At 39.9% G+C, this 25,673-nt stretch overlaps 1 protein-coding gene across 2 annotated transcripts in view; it reads left to right on the top strand.

Annotated features, from left to right (window-relative positions):
• The window catches only part of LOC126203078 (proton-coupled folate transporter-like), a 158,183-nt gene that overhangs the window by 115,524 nt on the left and 16,986 nt on the right, over positions 1-25,673 (top strand). For both annotated transcript variants that reach the window (XM_049937317.1, XM_049937316.1), the window contains 4 exons: positions 2,878-2,979; positions 3,063-3,200; positions 3,520-3,603; positions 8,446-8,602. In XM_049937317.1, the coding sequence (XP_049793274.1) occupies positions 2,878-2,979; positions 3,063-3,200; positions 3,520-3,603; positions 8,446-8,602 (481 nt within the window). The remainder of the gene's footprint in view (positions 1-2,877; positions 2,980-3,062; positions 3,201-3,519; positions 3,604-8,445; positions 8,603-25,673) is intronic.

Below are 25,673 nucleotides of genomic sequence, written 5' to 3' on the forward strand. Positions count from 1 at the left end.
TAGACAAGAAGAGAATAGAAGCTTTCGAAATGTGGTGCTACAGAAGAATGCTGAAGATTAGATGGGTAGATCACATAACTAATGAGGAGGTATTGAATAGAATTGGGGTATCTGCGCCAGTCAACAATTTCAGGGGGCACCAAATTCATATTCTTGATGCAAAAAACCTTGTTTCACAAAGTGCCTAGCATCCAGCATACATTGGTCTATCGATTATTCATATTATTGTGAAATGCATGCCTGTTGGTTTTTGAACATTTTTGAATACACTCTTAGTTGATTTCTGAACAAATCATAAGTTGATTTTTGAATGCGTGTGTAGTGTACATGATGTCTCTGCCATGGGAATCCCCATTGTGTCTAGAAATAAACTTTCCTGCAGACAGAAGGGGATGGGGCTATACGAGCTGAGCAGAAAAACCGGAATTGGTGAATGCCAATCACTGTTTGTTTATGTGATTGAATGGGTGTATGAATGATTAGTATTGCCATAATTATTAGTGAAATCCATAGGTTTAGACTACCAGAGTGGAAATAAATGACTAACAGGAATAACAGGTAAGAAAGATTACATATTATCTTCTCGATGTATCCAAGAAAATGAAATTTTGACAGAAATTTTTGACAGATTGCTACACTGGTAAAGGCCAGTTGCAATAGTCCCTGGCTGCCAGCCACTTAAGTTCTATTCTTGGAATAGCCTGGAAAATGCGTTGTATGAACACGTAATAACATCTAACTGGAGAACAAACGTGGGATAACTAAAGCAGTGATTCTGGAACGAGTAAGGAGAAGAAACAGAGGCATCACAAAATTATATGGAGGAATATGATGATTTCCAATTTATATAAAAATTTTGTATTACTACTTTTCGATCTCTTGCTTGAGAAACTAGAGTGTATGAATGAAATAGGAAACTGTTTCCTAACATAAAACTTTTTGCTTGTAGTAGGCCTAATAGGCATTTGATATTGGTACTTTGTGACTTACATCCCATTGTTATAAAAATGACCATTAGTACCAAAACAGTCTCACTTATTTTATACGTGTTACAATTGCTGCAATATTAGAAAGGCCTATTTCACTTTTTCCAGTGGGCAGTGACAAAACAGACATAATCAAATCAAGAAACCACACCAGTCTTGGGTATTATTCATATTAACAGTTTTTTCAGTATTAGACAATGACATTTTGATTTTTCATGTAGCAAAACGTTTATGAACTTTGAGGAGGTGATAGATTATTTTCCAAAAAGGAAAGCTTGCTGTGTAAAGTTGTAGCAAGATTAGATAGAAAAAAATTCTGCGACGCAAGATTTGTCTCTTGTCTTTACTGGTTTTATGTTTGCTATATTTAATTTTACATCACACAAAACAGAAAGTTATTAGCTAATAGGCAATAAATAGTGCTAATTTTCTGAAGAGTTCTTATTCTCACAGTTACAAATAATCATAGGATTTCAAACTGGGTGCCCGGGAGCAGGAGAGGTACCACAGTCATTTTACTTTCCACTGCCCTGAATACAGGTTTGATGGCTTCCATTACCAAATACACACATTTGAATCGTGCAGAGTGAAATACAGTGACGTGTGATAGAAGAACACTGTGTGAAAGGGTGTGACACTGCTGTTTGGCAAACGTAAGACCGAATAACACGTCTTACATTTCCTCAAACATATGTTTTATGAAAACATATGTTTTATGGATGTTCCACATCCTGGAGGACCTCCTCACTATGGATCAATTGGAATGAAAGTAAATCTAATCTAATCTAATCAAACTCTTTAGAAAGATGTGTGCTACAAAATGGACACATTATTGAAAAATTGATTTTTTTTTTTTTTTTTTTTTTTTTTTTAATTTTTGACTTTCTCTCTCTAACACTTGAAGGGGGAGATGCCATTATCAAGTTTTTCCCCCAGTTTGCAAATATCGCAGATCCAAGGTTGGTGTCGCAATATTGATAACAACCTGTCAGTAAAGAAATAACAAATTTTTCAGCCCACTTACAGCTTCAGCAAGTGGAATCCCCCAACTGTTTGGTTAGCAAAGAATGTGTCACTTTACAAATGGTGTAATTATAAACATGACTATATTCATTCTGGACCAACAGCTGCATATATTGTTTATATTCATTAACGTAAATTCAAAACAAAGATCAGCATTGGTTTTTACTGAAAGGATCCAGTACAAGCTAATTTACTTTAAAACTGGATCTATTATGAGCACAGCTTGCAACAAGAAGAGGAATACATTTACTACAGCAAAAAAAAAAAAAAAAAGGGGGGGGGGGGGGAATAAGTTTCATGTGAAAAAAAAATCAATGATTGTACAAAACTTGGTTCTTACCTGTTCTGCTCTTTTCATTTCTTTGAGATTGGTTTTGCTAATTAATAGTTTAACCTTGGATTGTGGGTGGTTTAATAGTTATTTCTTGGATTGGAATAAATTTCTTCTGCTGTTAGAGCATGTAAGCTGTTTTTGTCCTTTAATTGGTGTTGAGTGCGCATGACTTACTATGGATAAAAAACAAAAGAATACACTGCTTATTACTGCTTCCCTACCATAACAATTACTAAGTCTTCATAGGAAAAGTAGATAATGTTGTGACTCACCAGTCTTTCAAAGTGCCACCGTGCAGTTATGCGCGTCTCCTCATGCAGCGCTGTCTGCCAGTCATGCAGCAGCAGTGTCACCTAAGCAGCCAGCCAGCAGCCGCTAGACTTGGACTCAGTTATGATTTGACTGTTAAAGTGTACACACGTCTTACTCTGTTTACTTGATCTGTGACTTTCATGTATTGCGTCTTCCTTGAAATATATTTGTTCAACTTGAAGTTATAACAGATAATGTATTGGTCATGAAAATATGTTGCAGGGGAAAATATTGTCTACTTCCTCTTCACAAACAAGAAATTTGGATGGGATATTCAGGAATTCTCACTGTTTACCAGTGTTGTAATACTTGCAAGAGTTATTGGTAAGTATTCAAATTTAAGAAGAAAATGAAGTGGTCAATTACATTTCTTGTAGTTACCTAATAAATTTCAAACTTACTTTCAGCAATGATTAGTGGACTGCATATATGTAGTAAAATTGTAGGCTTATCAGATACAGCTGTCTCTGCAATTTGCTACATAACAAAAATTTTAGGGTCATTAATATCTGCTGCAGCACCAAATGTTGGAATCCTGTACTTAGGTGAGTGTTTTTGTTTAATTGTACCTAGCCAAAAAGTTGTATTAGCCTAATAAGGAGAAGTAATAGTTTCCATAAAAATAACAGATGCACTGCCTTCGAGTAGAAAATATTAGTTCACTACCAAGGCTTGGAAGGGTGGAATATTTCCTTTGCATTAATTTTGTATGTACTTTTGTTAATTATTTCATTGTGTAAAACTATTTCCCAACATCTTTATGCAATGTTATGTTCTTTATGGTCTCCCAATCTCAATGCCTATACAAATATCTCAACTGCAGCAATTTAAATTTCTATATAAGAAGGAAATATTTTGTTTCAGGCTGTGCTGTAGGATTGTTTTCTGGAGTCTCAGGACCTCTTAACCGCACAATTATTGCTAAGGTGGTCCCTGGGAAAGATATTGGTAAGTGAGAGACTGTCAAACAAATGTTGTTCATTAAATCAAACCATGGAAAATCCAGGATGGAATGTAACAATGTGAGAGAAGGAAAGGTGCTACTCAACATATAGCGGAGATGCTGAGTCACGATAGGCACAATAAAAAGATTCACATAATCATAGCTTCCAGCCATTAAGGCCTTTGTCAGCAGTAGACACACACACACACACACACACACAAGCGCGCGCGCACACACACATTCACGCAAGTGCAACTGGCACACACATCTGCAGTCTCAGAGAGCTGAAACTACACTGCGAGCAGCAGCACCAGTGCATGATGGGAATGGTGACTGGGTGGGGGTAAGGAGGAGGCTGGGGTGGGGAGGGGGAGGTATAGTATGGTGGGAGTGGCAGGCAGTGAAGTGTTGCAGTTTAGATGAAGGGTAGGAGAGTAGGTGCGGAGGGGGGCATGGGGTAAGTAGCGGAAAGGAGAGAAATAAAAATAAAAATAAATTAAAATACTGGATGTGGTGGTGAAATTACGGCTGTGTAGTGCTGGAATGGGAAAAGGGAGGGGCTGGATGGGTGAGGACAGTGACTAACGAAGGTTGACGCCAGGAGGGTTACGGGAACGTAGGATGTATTGCAAGGAAAGTTCCCACCTGCGCAATTCAGAAAAGCTGGTGTTAGTGGGAAGGATCCATATGGCACAGGCTGTGAAGCAGTCACTGAGATGAGGGGTATCATGTTTGGCAGCGTGTTCAGCTACAGGGTGGTCCACTTGTTTTGTGGCCACAGTTTGTCAGTGGCCATTCATGCAGACAGCCAGCTTGTTGATTGTCTTGCCTACATAGAATGAAGCACAGTGGTTGCAGCATAGCTTGTAAATCACGTGACTGGTTTCACAGGTAGACCTGCCTTTGATGGGATAGGTGATGTTAGTGACCGGACTGGAGTAGGTGGTGGTAGGAGGATCTATGAGACAGGTCTTGCATCTAGGTCTATTACAGGGGTATGAGCCATGAGGTTAGGGATTGAAAGCAGGGGTTGTGTAAGGATGGACAAGTGTATTGTGTAAGTTCAGTGGATGGCGGAATACCATGGTAGGAGGGGTGGGAAGTATAGTGGGTAGGACATTTCTCATTTCGGGGCATGACGAGAGGTAATCGAAACCCTGGCGGAGAATGTAATTCAGTTGCTCTAGTCCCAGATGGTACTGAGTTATGAGGGGTATGCTCCATTGTGGCCAAACTGTGGGACTTTGGGAGGTGGTGGGAGACTGGTAAGATAAGGCATGGGAGATTTGTTTTTGTACAAGGATGGGAGGATAATTACGGCCAGTGAAGGCTTCAGTGAGATCCTTGGTATATTTAGAGAGGGACTGCTCACCACTGCGGATGTGACGACCACGGGTGGCTAGGCTGTACGGAAGGGACTTCTTGGAATAAATCACATTACATTTCTCTTCTAATGTGTCATTTCTGGTATCTTTTAATGTGATAAATTGTTGGGAAATTTGATATCAATGGCTAAACATGCTACCATACAATTCTCCATCAAAATTACATATATACTGTGGCCTGGTTTTGCACTGTTTTGTTATTGATTGATGCTTAGATCAGGTTTATGTGCCTTCATATTGTTTTGTTTTCAGACTTGCAGTATGCTGTATTTATTCACAGGAAGGTAAACCTCATGAGATCTCAAGTTCTTTCCTTGGGGCATGAGTACTCAAACCTAAGAAATTTTACAACATTATCTACACAGTATTGGGGCTCGTGAAGCTAGTATATTTACTTTGACATTTGTTTTAAGGGTGCAGGGTTTTGCAGTTAATACCAGTTCATGCTGACAATAGGCATCATGAAAAGTATTCATCAAATTTCTGTACAACAGTCTTTGCAAAAACATGTCACATAATTTACTACCTGATGCTTTCTGCACCATTGTAACTCCACTGTAAAATCAACTATGCCTGTGACTACAGACTATCTGTTTAGCATCCATGCATCCACATTAATGGCCTGCTTGTACCACACATACTTGGAGATACTAACCAACCTAAAAACATACTACTCATAATAGCCATAAGTATTAGTCTGTCCGCAGTCATCAGTAGAAATATATGCACTTATACCCCTAACACCCTACATGTGGATCTCTCTCTCTCTCTCTCTCTCTCTCTCTCTCTCTCTCTCTCACTCACACACACACACACACACACACACACACACACACACACACACATAGTGACCCACACTGGCTTCTCATGGGTAGTTTCTGATATTAGCCTACACATACAGACAGACAAAGTATGGGTTTTAATTTACAATATGTATAGAAGAAGGTAATATGAATTGATTCTGGTAATAATGATTTCATGTAGTTCAATAGGCTGTTGCGGATCTTCCAATTGAACATCACATCAGCAAGTTGCATGTCTCATTTACTTAAGTTATCCAACTGACAAAGAGAACCTAAACTTTAAAGAGGAGTTGGAATTGCATGTGATTTCTGAGAAATCTCCATGTCATTGAGAGGTACATGCTAAGTTAAAAGACAGGCTAAAAACTTTGTGCTCCAATTGGTATTCAGTCCATGACCAACTGACAAAGATAACCTAAACTTTAAAGAGGAGTCAGAACTGCATGTCATTTCTGAGAAATCTCCATGTCATTGAGAGGTACATGCTAAGGTAAAAGACAGGCTAAAAAGTTTGTGCTCCAATTGGTATTCAGTCCATGACCTTGTTTCGACGCACACACTTTACATCTACACCATATGACACGATTCTCTCATTAACATGTCTTCTAAAACTTAAATTTAATAAACATTACTACAGCACTAAAACTGTTTCACAGCAATGCATTTGTAGGTGCAAGAGAAGTAGCATCAGACAATAATTAAAAAGTTCACTTTATTTTGTAAAGCAGCAACATTGTCTACAGGTGGTATTGTTGTGTAATATCATTTATAAGTCCAGTGTTCTTGAATGACACAGGTTGGAGTACATTCTTGAGTCATAAATCGTTGTTTATTTGACCTTCTACAATTTATTTGATACATATTTTAACAATATCATAGATAAAAATCAAAATATACAGTTTCAAGCTCTTTTCTTTGTCTATGTCCACTTTCAAAGAGCTTTCTTAGATTGTTAACTCAAATCCAGTCAAAAGCACAATGACACCAAACTTATATGGACTGAGCAAGACACAACTTTGACAACTTGCATGTTGATAATGATGAGGACAACACACACATATCAAGCTGGAAAAATCCTCAAGCTGGCTGTAAATTAAAGCTGGGCCCCCGTGATGTGATCAGCAACATTAACCACAGGATCATGAGTCTCAAGAAAAATTTAATTATATCAGATCTGTAGGTCAATATGTTGTTGTTCTGTTGTTGTTGTTGTTGTTGTTGTTGGTGGTGGTCTACAGTCCAAACTGCTTTAATGCAGCTCTTCAATCTAGTCTGCCCTGTGCAACCCTCCCTCTTCATCTCTGCATAACAACTTCAGCCTACATCTATTTGAACCTACTTACTGAAGTCAAGCCTAGGTCTCCTCTATGATTCTTAACCCTCACTCTTCCCTCTATTACCAAACAGAAAATTTCTTGATCTACCATGTTTTATAAACTTATTTCTTCTTTCAGTCAAGTTGTGCCATACATTGATTTTCTCTCCAGTTTCATTTAATGTGGTATAATAACTCTTCATTAGTTACCTAATCTACTCCCTTCTATAACATCACATTCTATAAGCTACTGTTCTCTTGTCTGAACTGTTTATCATCCTTGTTTCACCTGCAGACAAGACTACACTCTCGGTACATTATCAGAATAAACATACTGACACCTAAAATTATATTCTGTGTTAACAAATTTCTCTTTTGTGGAAACAATTGTCTTTCTGTTGATTTTTTATACCTCTCTATTCTGGACAGTGTCCACTATTTTTCTGCACAAATAATAAAACTCATTGATTGCTTTTAATAGGTAACTCATTTAGTAATCTATTTCTATTAATATAACCTGATTTAATTTGAGAACATTCCCTTGCTATTGTTTTACTAATGTTGTTGTTAAACTTATAACTTCTTTTCAAGACATTATCCATTCTGTTCAGCTTATGTTCAGCTTATCTTCTAAGTTCTTTTTCATCTCTGTGTGTCATAGACAAACCTAAAAATTTTTAGTTTTTCTCCCTGAACTACATTTCCGTTTCCAAATTTCTTGACTGCTTGCTCAGTAAACAGAGTGAATAATATTGGGAACAGGCTACAAACCTGTCTCACTCCTTTCTCAACCATTGCCTCCCTTTCACGTCCTTTGACTCTTTAAAATTAGAGTGTGCTAGTTTTTGAATAAGTTGTAGATAACATTTCACTCCTCATGTTTCAGCCATGGTACCTTCCAAATTTCAAAGAATGTAAGCCCTGTTACCTTCAGAATTGCAAAGAGTGTATTCCAGTCAACACAGTCAAAAACCTTTCTTCAAATTCAAAGTTTCTATAAACATAAGTTTGCCTTTCGCCAACTCATTTTTTAAGATAACTCATAGAGTCAATACAGCCGTGAAGGACCCTACATCTCTCCATAACCCAAACCAAACTTCTCCATGCTCACCTCCTACGAGTTTTTTTGGAATAGGAGGTATTACATTATTCATAACGTCTGATGGAATTTTGCTTGTCTCATATATCTCACGTAGTTACAGACAGAAATTTCTTCTTAACAAAGAAATTCTAAGTTAACTTTACCTTTAGTTTACTCCACCTAATATGAAATGGAAATACTACTCTTTATGTTTGAAATGTCCTTTAACACTTCTATGATTTTTCTTCTTTTCTTTTTTATAGGGAAAATTTTCTCAATGACAGCAGCTGCAGAGGCATTAACACCTTTATTAGCAGCTACCATATATAGTCAAATTTACAGTGGGACCATTGCCACCTTCCCAAGTGCCTTCTTCCTTATTTCAGCTGTGATTTATTCAGTGTCTACTGTCCTTATGAGGTATGTATATGACCACATATAGGCCAACCTATATTGACAACGTGTATTGACTTCAGTAGGTATTCAATAATTAATATAAAAAGCCATAATGACTCATCAAATAAGAACAAGAACTATGACATATTTTAGGACACCAGTGATACAAGTTCATTTGATTAAGGAAAAACAATGAAGGGAAAAGTTTTTGGCTGTGGCAGATTGAAATTAATTTTGTTTACAATTAACACTTAGTATTTAAAAATTCTTTTTAGTGATTCTGATTATATGTATTTCATATACATTTTGAATTAATAATATTAAACTGAAATTTTAATGGCAGTTACTGCACAGATTGGTATTCACTAATAAGCCAAAATATTAAGATCTCTGCCTACTGTGCGATTCACTGCAACCTGGTCATGTTTTGGGCATGTGATGTGGTAAGGAAACTATATCATCATCTACATCAAGAATTGGTAATTTTGGTCTGTTTGTCTCCTTCAAAACTGGTCAAGCCCTCTCATCATTGGTCTTCTGAAAGATCTTTTGCCTCTTGGTTTACATTGATTTCTGGGCACAAAAACGTGCAGTATGTGTTATATGTGGTGTGAACTCAAGAACATCCTGCAGAAGCCTGTTTAGGGAACTAGGGATACTAACTACTGCTTCCCAATATATTTGTTCCTTAGTGAAATTTGTCATTAAAAATATATCACTTTTTCAAACCAACAGCTCATTTCATGGAATAAATACTAGAAATAAGAATAATCTTCACAAGGATTTAAAGTCACTTAGTCTTGTACAAAAAGGTGTGCATTATTCAGGAACACACATTTTCAATAACTTGCCAGCAGCCATAAAAAGCTTAACAACTAATGAAATTCAGTTTAAGAGAAGCCTAAAGGCCTTTACAAATGTCTGCTTGTGTCTGTGTATGTGCGGATGGATATGTGTGTGTGTGCGAGTGTATACCTGTCCTTTTTTCCCCCTAAGGTAAGTCTTTCCGCCCCTGGGATTGGAATGACTCCTTACCCTCTCCCTTAAAACCCACATCCTTTCGTCTTTCCCTTTCTTTCCCAATTTCTGCATAAAGTTCCACAGAAATAGTTAAATAGGTCTAACTTATTTTGTATTTCATTGTTTGCCCTGATTTAATACCACAACCTATATATTTAATTGTTTTAACAGGGTGTATACACCCCTGGACAACCAGGAAATCTGAGAAAAAAAGCAGGAATTTTTCATCTTTGAGAAATCCAGGAAAAACACGGGAATTTTTTAGAATTTCAGGAATTTTTGATTGTTTTAGTTTTCAGTTAAATTTTTGTAATTTTGAATGGTAAGAATTGATACTCTAACAAAGAACTTCACTTTAGTCCTCAGCTGCAGAACAATATTGCAGCAGTAAAACCTAAATGAGAAATTTTGGAAATTTGTGGTAAGTTCCTTTCGGATCAAACTGCTTAGGTCATCAGTCCCTAGGCTTTCACACTGCTTAATCTAAATTAAACTAACTTACACTAAGGACAACACGCACACCCATGCGCAACAGAGGACTCGAACCTCCGAGGGGGGAAGCCGCGTGAACCGTGGCAAGACACCTGAGACTGTGTGGCTACTCCATGCGGCCCTAAATGAGAGAATAACATCAAAGTAAAATTTAGTTAAAAAGAAAATGCACTACTTACAATAACAAAACACAGTGCACACCCAAGCATTTGCTGACAGCGAAATTTGTTAAAGACTATGCAACACTTGGTAACAACAAATTCCTTCTGATGTGCCTTTCTTGTGGGCCTCGTTTCAGTGAAAGTGACGTCACAACTGTTTACGCTTTTAACAAATTATGGAAAAATATTTTGAGTGGTAGTTTGAGAAGCATTTGCTTTCAAAGTTCCCTTTTGTGCAAGATGAATTATGTTACAATTGAGAATGTGTGATGTATTTCTTAAATTGAGAAGTGTTACTCTCATTCAAAACTCAACACTGAGGACCAGCTACTTAGAAAAATTTCAGGCTCAGAAGATCAGCCATTTATGCCATTATTTAAAATTTTACTGGTACATTTGTGCTATGTTATGTCTTAAAAAGGTAACAAGCATTATGAAAGACCAAGTTTCAGGGTTAGTTTTTCATATTTGTTGCAGTTCTTTCATAGATTCCAAACTATTCAGTAATAATGGGAAAAAGTATAATTATCCTTAAAAAAAGTGCAAAGTGGGATCTTGAGCAGTTTCACACATAATTGGCTTTACTATGGAAAAATCAAAGTTCTCGGTGAAACATGTATTCTATCAGCTAACCCACAAAATGTTCAGGGTACAACAGTGAAATTTGTAATCGTGCTTGTCAGAAATATTCAGCTGTTGCAATTTAAGCTGGTGCTTTTAGGGTCCTGCTAACACCACTCTCAGAAAAAAAAACAGCAAAAATTTTTAATGACCAATATTATATGTAAAAGCCTAAAATGCTACAGATGTAGTCTTTGTGATTGAGACATTCAGATTGTATTATCTGGCTACTGTGCTTCAATTAAAGACAGCTTCTTTTAAGTCATTTTCATTCTGAGTATCATCAGAAAAAGGTGTATTAAAATCCACATCTGAATAAAATATTCTCAGTTTTCAAGCCACATCAATTTGAATAAAATTCTTGAGCTTTTGATGGCTATCTCCACCATTGTCATCAGGAGTAAAAAAAAAAAGACGTGGCTTGAAAACCAAGAAGATTTTACTCAGACATGCCACTATGAAAGACTCTGAGGAAACATCCATACATTAATTTTAAAATGTTGTATTCATCAACATACGTATTAAAAAGAGTGGCTGAGAGGGGACACCAATGTCTAACCTTTTTGTTTATTTCAGTCATATTATGTCTGCGGCCTGTTATTTTTATTTGTACTTTGTTATTCATATATAAATCTTGTACAGCATCATAAAATGAGATGGAATCCCTCTGTTTCTTTAACTTCCTAGAGTTTGTTTTGGTTTGTATATCAAATGCCTTTTCATTGTCAATAAAGGCAAGCAAAGTTAGTAATCTGAATCATGCTGTTTTTCTATTAGTTGTGCCATGGAGAAGACACAGTCCGAGCATGATCTGATATTTCGAAAACCATGTTGGGCTTCAGATAATACACTCCTGGAAATTGAAATAAGAACACCGTGAATTCATTGTCCCAGGAAGGGGAAAATTTATTGACACATTCCTGGGGTCAGATACATCACATGATCACACTGACAGAACCACAGGCACATAGACACAGGCAACAGAGCATGCACAATGTCGGCACTAGTACAGTGTATATCCACCTTTCGCAGCAATGCAGGCTGCTATTCTCCCATGGAGACGATCGTAGAGATGCTGGATGTAGTCCTGTGGAACGGCTTGCCATGCCATTTCCACCTGGCGCCTCAGTTGGACCAGCGTTCGTGCTGGACGTGCAGACCGCGTGAGACGACGCTTCATCCAGTCCCAAACATGCTCAATGGGGGACAGATCCGGAGATCTTGCTGGCCAGGGTAGTTGACTTACACCTTCTAGAGCACGTTGGGTGGCACGGGATACATGCAGACGTGCATTGTCCTGTTGGAACAGCAAGTTCCCTTGCCGGTCTAGGAATGGTAGAACGATGGGTTCGATGATGGTTTGGATGTACCGTGCACTATTCAGTGTCCCCTCGACGATCACCAGTGGTGTACGGCCAGTGTAGGAGATCGCTCCCCACACCATGATGCTGGGTGTTGGCCCTGTGTGCCTCGGTCGTATGCAGTCCTGATTGTGGCGCTCACCTGCACGGCGCCAAACACGCACACGACCATCATTGGCACCAAGGCAGAAGCGACTCTCATCGCTGAAGACGACACGTCTCCATTCGTCCCTCCATTCACGCCTGTCGCAACACCACTGGAGGCGGGCTGCACGATGTTGGGGCGTGAGTGGAAGACGGCCTAACGGTGTGCAGGACCGTAGCCCAGCTTCATGGAGACAGTTGCGAATGGTCCTCGCCGATACCCCAGGAGCAACAGTGTCCCTAATTTGCTGGGAAGTGGCGGTGCGGTCCCCTACGGCACTGCGTAGGATCCTACGGTCTTGGCGTGCATCCGTGCGTCGCTGCGGTCCGGTCCCAGGTCGACGGGCACGTGCACCTTCCGCCGACCACTGGCGACAACATCGATGTACTGTGGAGACCTCACGCCCCATGTGTTGAGCAATTCGGCGGTACGTCCACCCGGCCTCCCGCATGCCCACTATACGCCCTCGCTCAAAGTCCGTCAACTGCACATACAGTTCACGTCCACGCTGTCGCGGCATGCTACCAGTGTTAAAGACTGTGATGGAGCTCCGTATGCCACGGCAAACTGGCTGACACTGACGGCGGCGGTGCACAAATGCTGCGCAGCTAGCACCATTCGACGGCCAACACCACGGTTCCTGGTGTGTCCGCTGTGCCGTGCGTGTGATCATTGCTTGTACAGCCCTCTCGCAGTGTCCGGAGCAAGTATGGTGGGTCTGACACACCGGTGTCAATGTGTTCTTTTTTCCATTTCCAGGAGTGTACAATTTCAGTGATTCATGATAGTCGTTTTTTATTGTAGCATACAATTTACAACATGAATTCAGAAGGTTAATACCACTGTAGTTCTGACATTCATACCCACTTCCTTTCTTATAAATTGTGCATATCTGGATTACGTTTCACTCTTCAGGTATATAACCACTTTGCCAGTAGTTATTCATAAAATTGAGTGTTCTTATTTTTGCAATATTTGGTGGGTATTTTATCATTTCTGTATTGATTTTGTCATGCCCTGTAGTCTTCCTGTTCCTGGTAGATGTTATTGCATCCTGTAGTTCCTCCAACATTATAAAGTCTGTGTTCCTATCTGGTTCAGACAGAACCACCTGTATATCTTGCATATCCATCCAGAGTGTTTTATAGCATTGTAACCAAATATATTTAGATACGGTATTTATCTGCATATTGTCCTTATCTTCTTTGTTTAAATGTTTCATTACTTTATATGCTTTGTCATGTCTTCCTGTTACATCATGTTCAGTATCTGCGATATATTTCCCGAACTAAGGTTTTTAACTTGCCTGACTTTCCTTTTTACTAAAACTGAATTCCTTTTATAATCTAGTCTCTGATCTCAATTGTCCACAGAATTCAGCATGTTTAAGTACGCATGTTTCTTATCTTCAATTAGGCTACTTGTTTCATTGTTCCAGTATCACTGGTTCCTTTTGAAAAAGTTTTTCTTCCTTGTGGTGAGAAGTTCCTTTACATTATTCTGTTTCTGCTTGATGTTATCTGCTTTTATATTTAAACTAACATATTTTTCAAGCCTTTTCTGATATAGTAATTGGATACTCTCTTCTTGAAGTAAATATACTTTAAATGTTGGTTCAGCATTGTTTTGTTTTTGTTTGGAAGATATCTCCGGTCTTTTAAGCAGTCAAACAATGGAAAATCATGAATGGAATAATGACAATATTATGAAAAGGATAGTTGCTGCTCACCATATAGTGGAGATGCTGAGTTGCAGATAGGCACAAAAAAAGACTGTCAAACAAAGCTTTTGGCCAGTCAGCCTTCATCAGAATTAGACAACTCACATGCACACACACACACACACACACACACACACACACTCTTCAAACGCAACTCACACACACATGACCACAGTCTCTGGCTGCCAAGACCAAACTGTGGTTTTTGTGTGTGTGTCTGTGTGTGTGTGTGTGCGTGCGTGCGTGCGTGCGTGCGTGCGTGTGTGTTGTCCAATTCTGAAGAAGGCATGTCTGGCTGAAAGCTTTGCTTGACAGCCTTTTTGTTGTGTCTATATGTGTCCCAGTTATATGTTGAATAGCAACTATCCTTTTCATAATACTGTCATCTTTTAAATAATTGTATTTTTGAAACTAGCAAGAAATGATCTGAAGAGACATCTGGACCTCTGAAGACCCCCAAATCTTGCACTAATGAACAAGTTTCCTTATTGGCAATTATGTAGTTGATAATTGTGGCAGGGCCTCTAGCTGACCAGGTGTATTTGTGGATCTATTTATGGCTGAAGAATGTGTTTGTTATTCCTGGATCATTATTTTATGAGAATGGCTTTAGTAAGTGTTGTGCAATACACGTGGTTCATATTGCATACAATGAACAATTGCTTCGTGTATCCATATGGAATTTTTGCAGCTATATATGTGAACTGGGTAGGAATGGATTTCTGTGGTATTGAGAAACTGTGTGGGTCTGAAAAATGGACCATATGGAAGTTTGCAGTACAGCATTTATTATTTGCATGAGACAGTGAACATGAAGTGTGTATTAGCAACATAGGAAAACCAGTGGCTATGCCAGTGGATGCAGCATCAGCACAAATAGATGCATTCAATGGTGTGCTAAAAACATTGGACAAAATCGATCACACAGTGAGTCAGATCATTATCAGAACTGTCACAGCAACTGTCATGACATTGTTGGTTGCATGTGAGAGTGTGCACGAGATGTGGAATAACCTACATGATGTGTCTGACCTGAGAGAACAAAGCACACAGTACATTCTTCAATTTTCATGCGAGTTCAGGCAATGACATGGTGACACATCTCACTCATTTTGAAAACTTGGTTCTTAATCATCATTAATGGTGTGGCTAGTTGACACACTGCCTGTCAGTCACGAAAATCTTTGACAAACACGATGGGCAAGACTTGAAGAACAACAGATACTAAAACATTTAATGGACATGTTAACATCTTATGAAAGTTGTCGTGCTTTTCAGAGGCGGAAATGAGACAAGTTAGTTGCACAGTTGTTACGAAGGCAAACATTAAAGAAACAAAGAATGCAGATGACAGCACTGGCACGAATGTTACTTCATCCAATAAATGCAAGAAGTTGACTAGCAAAAAGAAGCTGAAATGTTCAGTTGCATTGGATTTTGGCCATATTAAAAATAATGTGTCAACATGTCAAACACAAACAAAAACTGTCTGTAACTGAATCATCAATGATCAATGGCATGAGTATGCAGAAGGCAATGGAAACCGCTGCATTAAAGACACATGATATGTATCCAGAGGACATCTGGCCTGTAATTGAAAAGAAGAGTCATGATGATCTGTCCATTGGCAAAAGATTCTGGAATAGCCCCCCTTTGGATCTCTGGGAGGGGACCATGAGAAAAAGATTGAAAAACCAATGGAAGGATAACATTCTACAATTGGAGGCATGGAATGTCAGAAGCTTGAACATGTTAAGGAAGCTAGAAAATCTGAGAAGGGAAACACAAAGGCTCAGTCCTAATATGGTGGGTCAAGTGAAGTGAGATGGAAAGAAGACAATGATTTCTGGTCAGATGAGTTTAGGGTAATATCAACAGCAGCAGGAAATGGTATAACGGTAGTAGGATTTTTTATGAATAGGAAGGTGGGGCAGAGAGTGTGTTTCTGTGAACAGTTCAACGATAGGGTTGTTGCTATCAGAATCTAGAGAAAACCAACTCCGACAATGATAGTTCAGATATACATGCCAACATTGCAAGCTGAAGATGAAGAGAGATAAAGTATATGAGGACACTGAAAAGGTAATACAGTACATAAGGGGAGATGAAAATCTAGTAGTCATGGGGGACTGGAATGCAATTGTAGGAGAAGGAGTAGAAGAAAAGGTTACAGAAGAATAAGGGCTTGGGACAAGGAATGAGAGAGGAAAAAGATTAACTTAGTTCTGTGATAAATTGCAGCTAGTAATAGCAAATACTCTATTCAAGAATCACAAGAGGAGGAAGAATACTTGGAAAAGGCCAGGTGATATGGGAAAATTCCAGTTAGATTACATTGTGGTCAGACAGAGATTCCGAAATCAGATACTGGATTGTAAGGCATACCCAGGAGCAGATACAGACTCAGATCAGAATGTGGTAGTGATGAAGAGTAGGCTGAAGTTTAAAAGATTAGTCAGGAAAAATCAATACACCAAGAAGTGGGGTACGGATGTACTAATGAATGATGAGATACACTTGGAGTTCTCTACAGCTACAGATATAAGAGTAATGAATACTTCAGTAAGCAGAACAGTTGAAGAGGGGTGAACATCTCTAAAAAGGGTGATCACAGAAGTTGAATAGAAAAACATACATACAAAGAAGATAACTATGAAGAAACCAAGCATAACAGTAGAAATACTTCAGATGATCAATGAAAGAAGGAAGTACAAATGTTCAGCAAAATTTAAGAATACAGAAATACAAGTCACTGAGGAATGAAATAAACAGGAAGTGCAAGGAAGCTAAGATGAAATGGCTGCATGAAAAATATGATTCAGCATATAGGGAAGTCAAAACAACATTCAGTGAAATTAAAAGCAAAGGTGATAACATTAAGAGCACAACAGGACTTCCACTGTTATATGCTGAGGAAACAGTGGACAGTTGGAAAGAGTATATCGAAGGCCTCTATGAGGGGAAGATTTGTCTGATGTGATAGAAGAAGAAACAGGAGTTGATTTAGAAGAGATATGCGATATAGTATTAGAATCAAAATTTAAGAAAGTTTTGGAGGACTTATATCAATTAAGACAGAAGGAATAGACAACATTCCATCAGAATTTCTAAAATCGTTGGTGGAAATGGCAACAGAGTGACTATTCACATTGGTGTGTAGAGTGTATGAGTCTGATGACATACCATCTGATTTTCAGAAAAGTATAATCCCCACAATCATAAAGACTGAAAGAGCTGAAAAGTGCAAGAATTATTTCATGTTCAGCTTAACAGCTCATGCATCCAAGTTGCTGACAAAAATAATATATGGAAGAATGGAAAAGGAAATTGAAGATGTGTTGATATCGATCAGTTTGGGTTTAGGAAAGGTAAAGGCACCAGAGAGGCAATTCTGGCATTGTGGTTGATAATGGAAGCAAGACTAAAGAAAATCAAAACACAGTCATAGGATTTGTCAACCTGGAAAAAGCGTTCAACAGTGTAAAATGGTGCAAGATGTTCAAAATTCTGAGAACAATAGGGATAAGCTATAGGGAGAGATGGGTAATATACAATATGTACAAGAGCTAAGAGGTAATAATAAGAGTGAATGGCCAGAAACGAAATGCTGGGTTTAAAAAGGGTGTAAGACAGGGATGTAGTCTTTTGCCCCTACTGTTCAATCTGCACATTAAAGAAGCACTGATGGAAGTAAAGAAAAGTTTTCAGGAGTGGAATTAAAGTTCAAGATGAAAAGATATCAATGATACGATTTGCTTATGCTACTGCTATCCTGAGTGAAAGTAATCTGCTAAATGGAATGAACAGTCTAATGAGTACAGAATATGGACTGAGACTAAATTGAAGAAAAATGAAAGTAATGAGAAGTAGCAGAAATGAGGACAGCGAGAAACTTAACTTTGGGGTTGACACTCATGAAGTAGAGGAAGTTACAAAATTCTGCTACCTAGGCAGCAAAATAACCAATGATGAATGAACTGAAGCATTTGAGATGTGGTGCTACAGATGAATGTTGGAAATTAGGTGGACTCATAGAGGAAAGAATGAGGAGGTTCTGCACAGAACTGGAGAGGAAAGAAATATGTGGAAAACACTGACAAGGAGAAGGGACAGGGTGATACGGTGTCTGTTAAGACATCAGGTATGACTTCCATGGTACTAGAGGGAGCTGTAGAGGACAAAAACTGTAGAGGAAGACAGAGATTGGGTTACATACAGTAAATAATTGAGCACATAGGTTGCAAGTGCTACTCTGAGATGAAGAAGTTGGCACAGGTGAGGAATTCATAGTGGGCTCCATCAAACCAGTCAGAAGACTGATGACTCAAAAATAAATAAATAAAAGTGGACTACCCAATCATACTTCCATTGCTGAAGTAATGAGTGCAGAATTGGATGAGGACTCATGGATTGCTGATTTTAGTGATGAATCACTTGGCTAAGAAAAGCGAGTGGTATACATCATGTACTAAGTTTGCAAAACCATTGCACATATGCTGGGGCAATGACTTTACTATGAAAGCAGTAGGAAAAGGGGCTGTCTATTTTGAAGCTTTGGCCAATGGACAATGGAAGCTATGCCATATGGATAGTATTCCGTGTACTCTAAAAGGGTAACGGAATCTCTTTTCTATGTCATCTGCTATATACATGCCTCACCCACTGTCCCTGCTGTCGAGACATATTCCATACCGGGCGTGGTTGGGCCACCCTCTCCCCGAGGGGAGTGGCGGGGTTCAGCAGCGTTCGTGGCGCACAAGGGTCAATGTGGAGGCTGGCCGTGTGGCATCGCCTGCTCTGCCTGTGAGTGGACATGTGGCTGCTCCTTCAGCACTTCAGCAAGGTCCGAGCAGGCACATGGGGGGGGGAGGGGTTTATTAGTTATTGGGAGCTCCAACGTTAGGCGGGTGATGGAGCCCCTTAGGGAATAGCGGAAAGGTTGGGGAAGAAGGCCAGTGTTCACTCTGTCTGCTTGCTGGGGGGTCTCATCCGAGGTGTGGAGGAGGCCCTGTCGGCGGCAATAGAGAGCACTGAGTGCACCCGACTGCAAATTGTTGCTCATGTCAGCACCAATGACTCCTGCCGTCTGGGTTCAGAGGTCATCCTCAGTTCGTACGGGTGGTTGGCGGAATTGGTGAAGGCAGAAAGCCTCGCTCGCGGGGTGGAATCTGAGCTAACTATTTGTATTATCGTTCCCAGAACCGATCGTGGTCCTCTGGTTTGGAGCCTAGTAGAAGACTCAGATTGGAATGTATACCACAGAGACAGGCTGGACAGTGAAGGGGGAGGCATGTTTATAGTGATAAGAAGTGCAATAATATTGAAGGAAATTGACGGAGATCCGAAATGTGAAATAATTTGGGTGAAGGTCACGGTTAAAGCAGCCTCAAACATGGTAATTGGATGTCTCTATAGGCCCCCTGGCTCAGCAGTTGTTGTGGCAGAGCACCTGAAGGATAATTTGGAAAATATTTCGAGTAGATTTCCCCACCATGTTATAGTTCTGGGTGGAGATTTTAATTTGCCGGATATAGACTGGGAGGCTCAAACGTTCATAACGGGTGGGAGGGACACAGAATCCAGTGAAATTTTTTTAAGTCCTTTATCTGAAAACTACCTTGAGCAGTTAAACAGAGAACCGACTCATGGCAATAACATATTAGACCTTCTGGTGACAAACAGACCCGAACTATTTGAAACAGTTAACGCAGAACAGGGAATCAGCGATCATAAAGTGGTTACTGCATCGATGATTTCAGCCGTAAATAGAAATATTAAAAAAGGTAGGAAGATTTTTCTGTTTAGCAAAAGTGACAAAAAGCAGATTACAGAGTACCTGATGGCTCAGCACAAAAGTTTTGTCTCAAGTACAGATAGTGTTGAGGATCAGTGGACAAAGTTCAAAACCATCATACAATATGCGTTAGATGAGTACGTGCCAAGCAAGATCATAAGAGGTGGAAAAGAGCCACCGTGGTACAGCAACCGACTTAGAAAACTGCTGCGGAAGCAAAGGGAACTTCACAGCAAACATAAACATAGCCAAAGCCTTGCAGACAAACAAAAATTACGCGAAGTGAAATGTAGTGTGAGGAGGGCTATGCGAGAGGCGTTCAATGAATTCGAAAGTAAAGTTCTATGTACTAACTTGGCAGAAAATCCTAAGAAATTTTGGTCTTATGTCAAAGCGGTAGGTGGATCAAAACAAAATGTCCAGACCCTCTGTCACCAAAATGGTACTGAAACAGAGGATGACAGACTAAAGGCCGAAATACTAAATGTCTTTTTCCAAAGCTGTTTCACAGAGGAAGACTGCACTGTAGTTCCTTCTCTAGATTGTCGCACAGATGACAAAATGGTAGATATTGAAATAGATGACAGAGGGATAGAGAAACAATTAAAATCACTCAAAAGAGGAAAGGCCGCTGGTACCTGCTGGGATACCAGTTCGATTTTACACAGAGTACGTGAAAGAACTTGCCCCCCTTCTTGCAGCGGTGTACCGTAGGTCTCTAGAAGAGCGTAATGTTCCAAAGGATTGAAAAAGGGCACAGGTCATCCCCATTTTCAAGAAGGGACGTCGAACAGATGTGCAGAACTATAGACCTATATCTCTAACGTCGATCAGTTGTAGAATATTGGAACACGTATTGTGTTCGAGTATAATGACTTTTCTGGAGACTAGAAATCTACTCTGTAGGAATCAACATGGGTTTCAAAAAAGACGGTTGTGTGAAACCCAGCTCGCGCTATTCATCCACGAGACTCAGAGGGTCATAGACACGGGTTCACAGGAAGATGCCGCGTTTCTTGACTTCCACAAGGCGTTCGATACAGTTCCCCACAGTCGTTTAATGAACAAAGTAAGAGCATATGGACTATCAGACCAATTGTGTGATTGGATTGAAGAGTTCCTTGATAACAGGACGCAGCATGTCATTCTCAATGGAGAGAAGTCTTCCGAAGTAAGAGTGATTTCAGGTGTGCCGCAGGGGAGTGTCATAGGACCATTGCTATTCACAATATACATAAATGACCTAGTGGGTGACATCGGAAGTTCTCTGAGGCTTTTTGCAGATGATGCTGTGGTGTATCGAGAGGTTGTAACAATGGAAAATTGTATTGAAATACAGGAGGATCTGCAGCGAATTGACACATTGTGCAGGGAATGGCAATTGAATCTCAATGCAGACAAGTGTAATATGCTGCGAATACATAGAAAGATAGATCCCTTATCATTTAGCTACAAAATAGCAGCTCAGCAACTGGAAGCAGTTAATTCCATAAATTATCTGGGAGTACGCATTAGGAGTGATTTAAAATGGAATGATCATATAACGTTGATCGTTGGTAAAGCAGATGCCAGACTGAGATTCATTGGAAGAATCCTAAGGAAATGCAATCCGAAAACAAAGGAAGTAGGTTACAGTACGCTTGTTCGCCCACTACTTGAATACTGCTCAGCAGTGTGGGATCCATAGCAGATAGGGTTGATAGAAGAGATAGAGAAGATCCAACGGAGAGCAGCGTGCTTCGTTACAGGATAATTTAGTAATCGCGAAAGCGTTACGGAGATGATAGATAAACTCCAGTGGAAGACTCTGCAGGAGAGATGCTCAGTATCTCGGTACAGGCTTTTGTTAAAGTTTTGAGAACATACCTTCACTAAGGAGTCAAGCAGTATATTGCTCCCTCCTATGTATATCTCGCGAAAAGACCATGAGGATAAAATCAGAGAGATTAGAACCCACACAGAAGCATACCAACAATCCTTCTTTCCACGAACAGTACGAGACTGGAATAGAAGGGAGAACTTATAGAGGTACTAAAGGTACCTTCCGCCACACACCGTCAGGTGGCTTGTGGAGTATGGATGTAGATGTAGATGTAGATGTAGATACAAGGTGTACAACTTTGCTTCCACTGTTTGCCAATAGGTGACAACAGTGGTAAGTATCGGTCGAAAGAAATAGATAGCAGATGTCAAGCAGTTAGCTTGGACCTTGGTCAACATAACCTCATTCAAACATTAGTCGATTTGTGTCTGCATCATAAAGTTGTTCTTGATTGAAAATGTCAGTTTACGAGCCTAATTCTCGTCATTTGCGGGATGTGTTACTGTTTTGTTCAATATGAAGAAAACAGTGGCAGAGTCTCATCAGCTGCTCTCAAGTACTTATGGTAAGGATGCTATTAGTTAAAGAATGTGTCATGAGTGGTTTCAATGCTTCAAGAACGGTGATTTTAACGTCATAGACCGGCATAGTGGTGGAAGAGAGAATGTTTTCAAAGATGCAGAATTGGAGACATTGCTGAGTGAAGACTCATGGCAAACTCAAGAAGAATTGGCATGATTAGTGGGAGTGACACAGCAAGCCATTTCAAAACATCTCAAGGCTATGGGCATGATTCAGAAAGAAGGAACTTGGGTCCCTTGTGAGCTGAAACCAAGAGACATTGAACGGCGTTTGTGTGTTTGTAAACAGTTGCTTCAGAGGCAAAAACGGAAGGGATTTCTGCACTGCATTGTGACCGGGGATGAAAAATGGGTTCATTACAATAACCCTAAATGCAAAAAATCATGGGGATATCCTGGCCATGCTTCCACATCGATGGCCAAACCAAATATTCACTGCTCCAAGATCACTCTCTGCATTTGGTGGGACCAGCTCGGCATCGTGTACCATGAGGTGTTATAACCAAGTGAAACAATCACAGGCGCTCGTTATCGAACACAATTAATGCATTCGAGCAGAGCATTAAAAGACAATTGTCCGTAATACAGCGAGAGGCACGATATAGTGATTTTGCAGCACGACAACACTTGACCCCACGTTGCAAAAGAGGTCAAAACGTACTTGGAAACGTTAAAATGGGAAGTCCTATCCCACCCGCTGAATTCTCCAGACATTGCTCCCTCTGACTATCACCTGTTTAGATCAATGGTGCATGGCCTGGCTGATGAACACTTCCGATCTCATGAAGAAGTCACAAATTGGATCGATTCATGGATCGCTTCAAAAGATGAACAATTTTTTCAACGTGTGATTTATACACTGCCCAAAAGATGGGAGAAAGTAGTGGCCAGTGATGGAAAATACTTTGAATGATACACATGTGACCAATTTGTTTCATTAAAGCCTCAAATGTTGGGGGTGTGGGTGGGGGGACGGGGGAGGTACGGAATGTGAGACAGAGTAAATGGCATATGAGGACTTTATAGAATCGGGTGGAAATTCAGGCAACGCTGTCATAACAAAGGATGGGGCTGATCAAGCATTTGTTGGTGTGAAGGATGGTGGAAGGGTGCAGTCCCCATGTCTGGCTGGGCAGGAGTTTCAGGAGGCATGGTCTATTGTGGGCTTTGTGTTGGATCGTAAGGAGATGGGGAGTCCAGGTGATGTGGCAGTCAAGGGTGAGGCCAAGGTATTTCAGGGTAGGAGTGAGTTGGATAGGACGAACATAAAGGTAGGTAAAAATCGTGGAGCCAGAAGTAGCAGATGGTACAACCTGCCTGGGTCTTGGAAGGGTTGATGCAAAGCAGCCACTGGTTGCACCAGGTGGTGAATTGATCGAGGTGAGTTTGAGCAGAGGTTAATCAAAAAAGTTATTCTATAGACATTCTTCAATGGTTTATGGGCAGAGACAAGTCCAGTGTCAACTTCAATCAAACAGTATCTGATTTTTTATTGTTATGGAACTGGAGTGGGTTGAAGACTACACATATCCATGAAAGATTATGAAGACAAGTGTGAATATTACTTACTGAAATGTTGTGTAGACGCTGTGGTGGACATAATAATGGTGGGAAAATGCTGTATAGACACTGTGATGGACAGAATAATGGCGGGACAGATGGCTGATCCATCCTAAAAGAAGTTTGGGGGTTCTAAAATAGATGTTCACTCTCCACAGAGTCAGCATGTTAATCTGGATTTGGTGACATTAGTGGTAGAGGAAGGCCAGATGTCATTCTTGTCGCCACCACCCCAATTCGCCTTAGTGGGAATTTGTGTATCCTCGTCTGTGTACATCTACTGTTATGACGTGTGAAAGTGTGCGAATGGTTTTGAAATTTTTGCAAATCATGTAAATGAGGCAGTACCCAGGGATCAGCCCAATATTCGGCTAGACGAATGTACGAAACCACCTAAAACCCACATCCAGGCTGGCCAGCACTTCGTGCCTCAATGTTAATCCACTAGTCAGATTCAGTAAGAGGCCATCACACTTCCCCTAACATGGAAGCCGTGTGAAATGTTCACAGCTATTTGGGCAAATAACTGAGAAGCATCAAGATTTGGTAAAGAAAATATGCTTCGCATTCTTGGGAAATAAACTGGCTGATCTATGTAAGCCAGAGATGCCAGATGCTGCAGATGATATGAAGAAAATGTGTTCTATGTCACCGTTCAGATGATTGTTTCTTTTGTAACACTGGTGTTACTTGTTTAAAAAATGTATAAAAACCAGGTTTTCGGTCCAGATTATCCTGTCCACCAACTACAAGAATTTTTTGATGACATTATCCTGGGTGTCTATAGTATTGCAAAGTATTATGCAGATGAACAAGCTCATGACACATTTCATATCACTTTGAACAGTTTTTACTAAACTGCTCAAACATACTCTGCTAAATGATTGGATTAGGGATTTGTGCATAATGAAAGTAAAATCTAAATTACTTGATCCCAGACTTATAGAAATGAAGTTGTTAGAAAGTGGAACAATCATGCATGTATACAGATGAAGAGAACATATATTTTCTCAGTCTATCAAAATAAATGTGATTTTTGCAACATGCATCATTGGCTACAACATGTGAGTTACAGAAAGCAATGCTCGTGCAGTCCATAGCAGCCATGCTGGATTTTTGAGTATGTTCCCAGACCACCAGGATATGCATGAGAGCTATGGACCAACAAGTTTCTTGCCAGGCAGCAGCAGTAGCTCACTGGATGCATTGCAAGGCTACATCTATATCCGGTCACTAGTTACAAGGCGGTGCCACATCACTTCCTGGAGAACAGACATTTAAGGAAACTTGGGGACCTTTGTGGGCAGATCCCATTGACAAGAGATGGCCAATTCATGTGCCAACTGCTTTCAGCCCCTTGGTTAAGCTCTCTTCGATGTGCCACCTGTGACAGCAACATAATTCTGAGAAGTAGGCTTCTGCATTGGGAAACAACTCTTCAGATGTTAGTTATTTCCGTATTTAATTCTGACTCCAGGGAGTTAGTGGGACCCAAATCCACAGAATTGTTCCTTTTGGTGGAACCACAGAAGAGGCGGAGTTAATTTGTAAATTATAAATTGTGACAGACAGTTCCTTTTTTCTCAGAAGGACAATTAAGAAGCTATTGTACTGCTCCTGGGACTCTCTTTTAATTAAGAATAATAGGCAGATTTTTCAGTTTCATTTAGTAGTTAAATGCCAACTTGATGAATGAATTTTTGATTGAATATAGAAAGGAGGAGTGGAGATTCTCCTGAAACAAGATTAAAGGCTGTGTGATACACGGTAACACCTGTGTATCAGCACCTTTCGTCCATTCTGTACATATGAACAAAA

Source organism: Schistocerca nitens, chromosome 9, assembly GCF_023898315.1.
Source record: "Schistocerca nitens isolate TAMUIC-IGC-003100 chromosome 9, iqSchNite1.1, whole genome shotgun sequence".
NCBI classification, from domain to species: domain Eukaryota; kingdom Metazoa; phylum Arthropoda; class Insecta; order Orthoptera; family Acrididae; genus Schistocerca; species Schistocerca nitens.